We start from the raw sequence: 1806 nt of genomic DNA on the forward strand, positions 1-1806 counted from the left end.
CCGACGACGCGTCGTCGGAGTCGTCGTCGGGCGCGAGCTTCGAGGCGAACCTTTGCTGCTGCCTCGCGGCGGCGCGGGCGGCGCGCGTCTCGAAGGGTTTCGCGGCCGCGGGGAAGCGGGCCTCCGCGCGCGCGACGGCCGCGGACGTGTACCGCGACGACGCCGTTCGCACGAACTCGGCGTTGCGCGCCGCGTCGGCCTTGGTCCGGGCCGCGTCGGCCGCCGCGCGGCGCGCCTCGCGGCGCTTCGCGTCCGCGCGCGCGGCCGCGCGGTCCGCCGCGGCCCGGGACGCGCGGGCCTCGCGGGCCAGCTTGACATCGTAGGCGAGCCGCGCCTCGTCGTCGCTGAGGATCTCGTAGGCCCGGGAGATGATGAGGAATGCCTCCGTCGCGCTGTCGTCGCCGGCGTGCTTGTCGGGGTGGAATTGCAGCGAGCGTCGTCGGTAGGCCTTTCGCAGCGCCTCGTTCTCGTCCGTCGACGACGCGCCGAGGAGCTCGTAGAGCGTCGACTTTCGCGCCGACGCCACGAAGGCCGCCGGATCCATCACGCTGCTCAGGGCCCGCGCACCGGCGTCGCGGCTTCTGGGGTTCTCGGCCTACGCGGCATCTTGGGCAGCCCCATCATGCTTGGATGCCGAAACGTCGTCAAAGTTTCCGTTACCGCCGACCTTGAAGCGAGCCTCCGCACCGCGCCCGACTCCTCTCCGCCCCTCGAGTCCTTACCCGAGGGTCCTCGGCACGCCCGTGCCGTCCTGGCCCGGCCGCGACTTGGGGATCTCGCGGAGGATCTTGGGGAAGTAGCCGACGCCGCGGCGCTCGTCGACGTCGATGGTGATGCCCTTCCACTTCGTGCGCCGCGTGGGGACGATGCCCAGGCGCTTCCAGGCGCGCTCCTCGGCGGCGCGCTGGCGCGCGCGGCGCGCCTCCTCCTCGAGCATGCGGCGCTTCGCGTCCTCGACCTGGGCAGGACAAGAGAGATTCAACGTCGCTTCAACGTGAGTGTTCCGCGCGCGCGCGTGCCGGAAAAAGCATCCATGCTTCGAGACCGTTCCAAGAGATGATCGCTCGTCCAAAAATCAGCCAAAACGAGTGGAAAACGGCCGAGATAGGAGCCTTTGAAGTTGGGAATTTCGCTCTCTTGTCCTGCCCTGTCCTCGACGCGGTTCATCTCCTCCATGCGTTTGGCGCGCGCCTCGGCCTCGAGGGCGCGCTGTTTCGCGAGCTGCTCGTCGATGGGCGCCTGCCGCAGGGCCGCCTCGCGGGCGAGGCGCGCGGCCTCGACGTCCGCGAGCACGGCCTCGACGTCCGCGTGCTCGCGCCGCCGCGCGATCTCGAACGCGTCGACGCCGCAGGCCGTCCTCGCGTAGGCGTCGGCGCCGCCGACGTCGAGGAGCGCCTTGAGCGTCTCGGCGTAGCCGTTGAAGGCGCAGGCGTGGACCGCCGTGACGCCCGTCTGCGCGTCGCGCGCGGCGGCGTACTTTTCGGGCGCGGCGACGACCTGCGCGTGTTTGGCGCAGGCCGACGCGAGGGCCGTGTACTCGACGACCCGCGTCTCCTTCTTGCCGTTGCGCTTGTATTCCTCGGTCCGCTTCCGCATGACGATGTTCGTGCGCCCGCGGAAGACGTCGCAGAGGAGGGCGTGGTCCGGCTCCTCCGGGAACCCCCAGTACTCCACGGGCCGCGGGTTCACGCGGCAGGCGTACTCCTCGAGGAGGTCCCGCATGGACCGCGGCTTCGGCGTGGCCTCTTCCTCGGCGTCCGAGTCGTCGTAGCGGCCCATCGTGCGCGCTGAGGGAGGCTGCCCCTG

General features: G+C 71.2%; 1 protein-coding gene across 1 annotated transcript; it reads right to left on the reverse strand.

Annotated features, from left to right (window-relative positions):
• Positions 1 to 316: 316 nt before the first annotated feature.
• AURANDRAFT_33343 (hypothetical protein) lies at positions 317 to 544 on the reverse strand (the record flags this gene model as incomplete). Its single annotated transcript, XM_009043115.1, has 1 exon — positions 317 to 544. A coding segment is annotated over one exon (228 nt), but the record flags the coding sequence as incomplete, so codon positions are not given.
• Positions 545 to 1806: the final 1262 nt, after the last annotated feature.

Source organism: Aureococcus anophagefferens (assembly GCF_000186865.1).
Source record: "Aureococcus anophagefferens unplaced genomic scaffold AURANscaffold_44, whole genome shotgun sequence".
Lineage (NCBI taxonomy): Eukaryota > Pelagophyceae > Pelagomonadales > Pelagomonadaceae > Aureococcus > Aureococcus anophagefferens.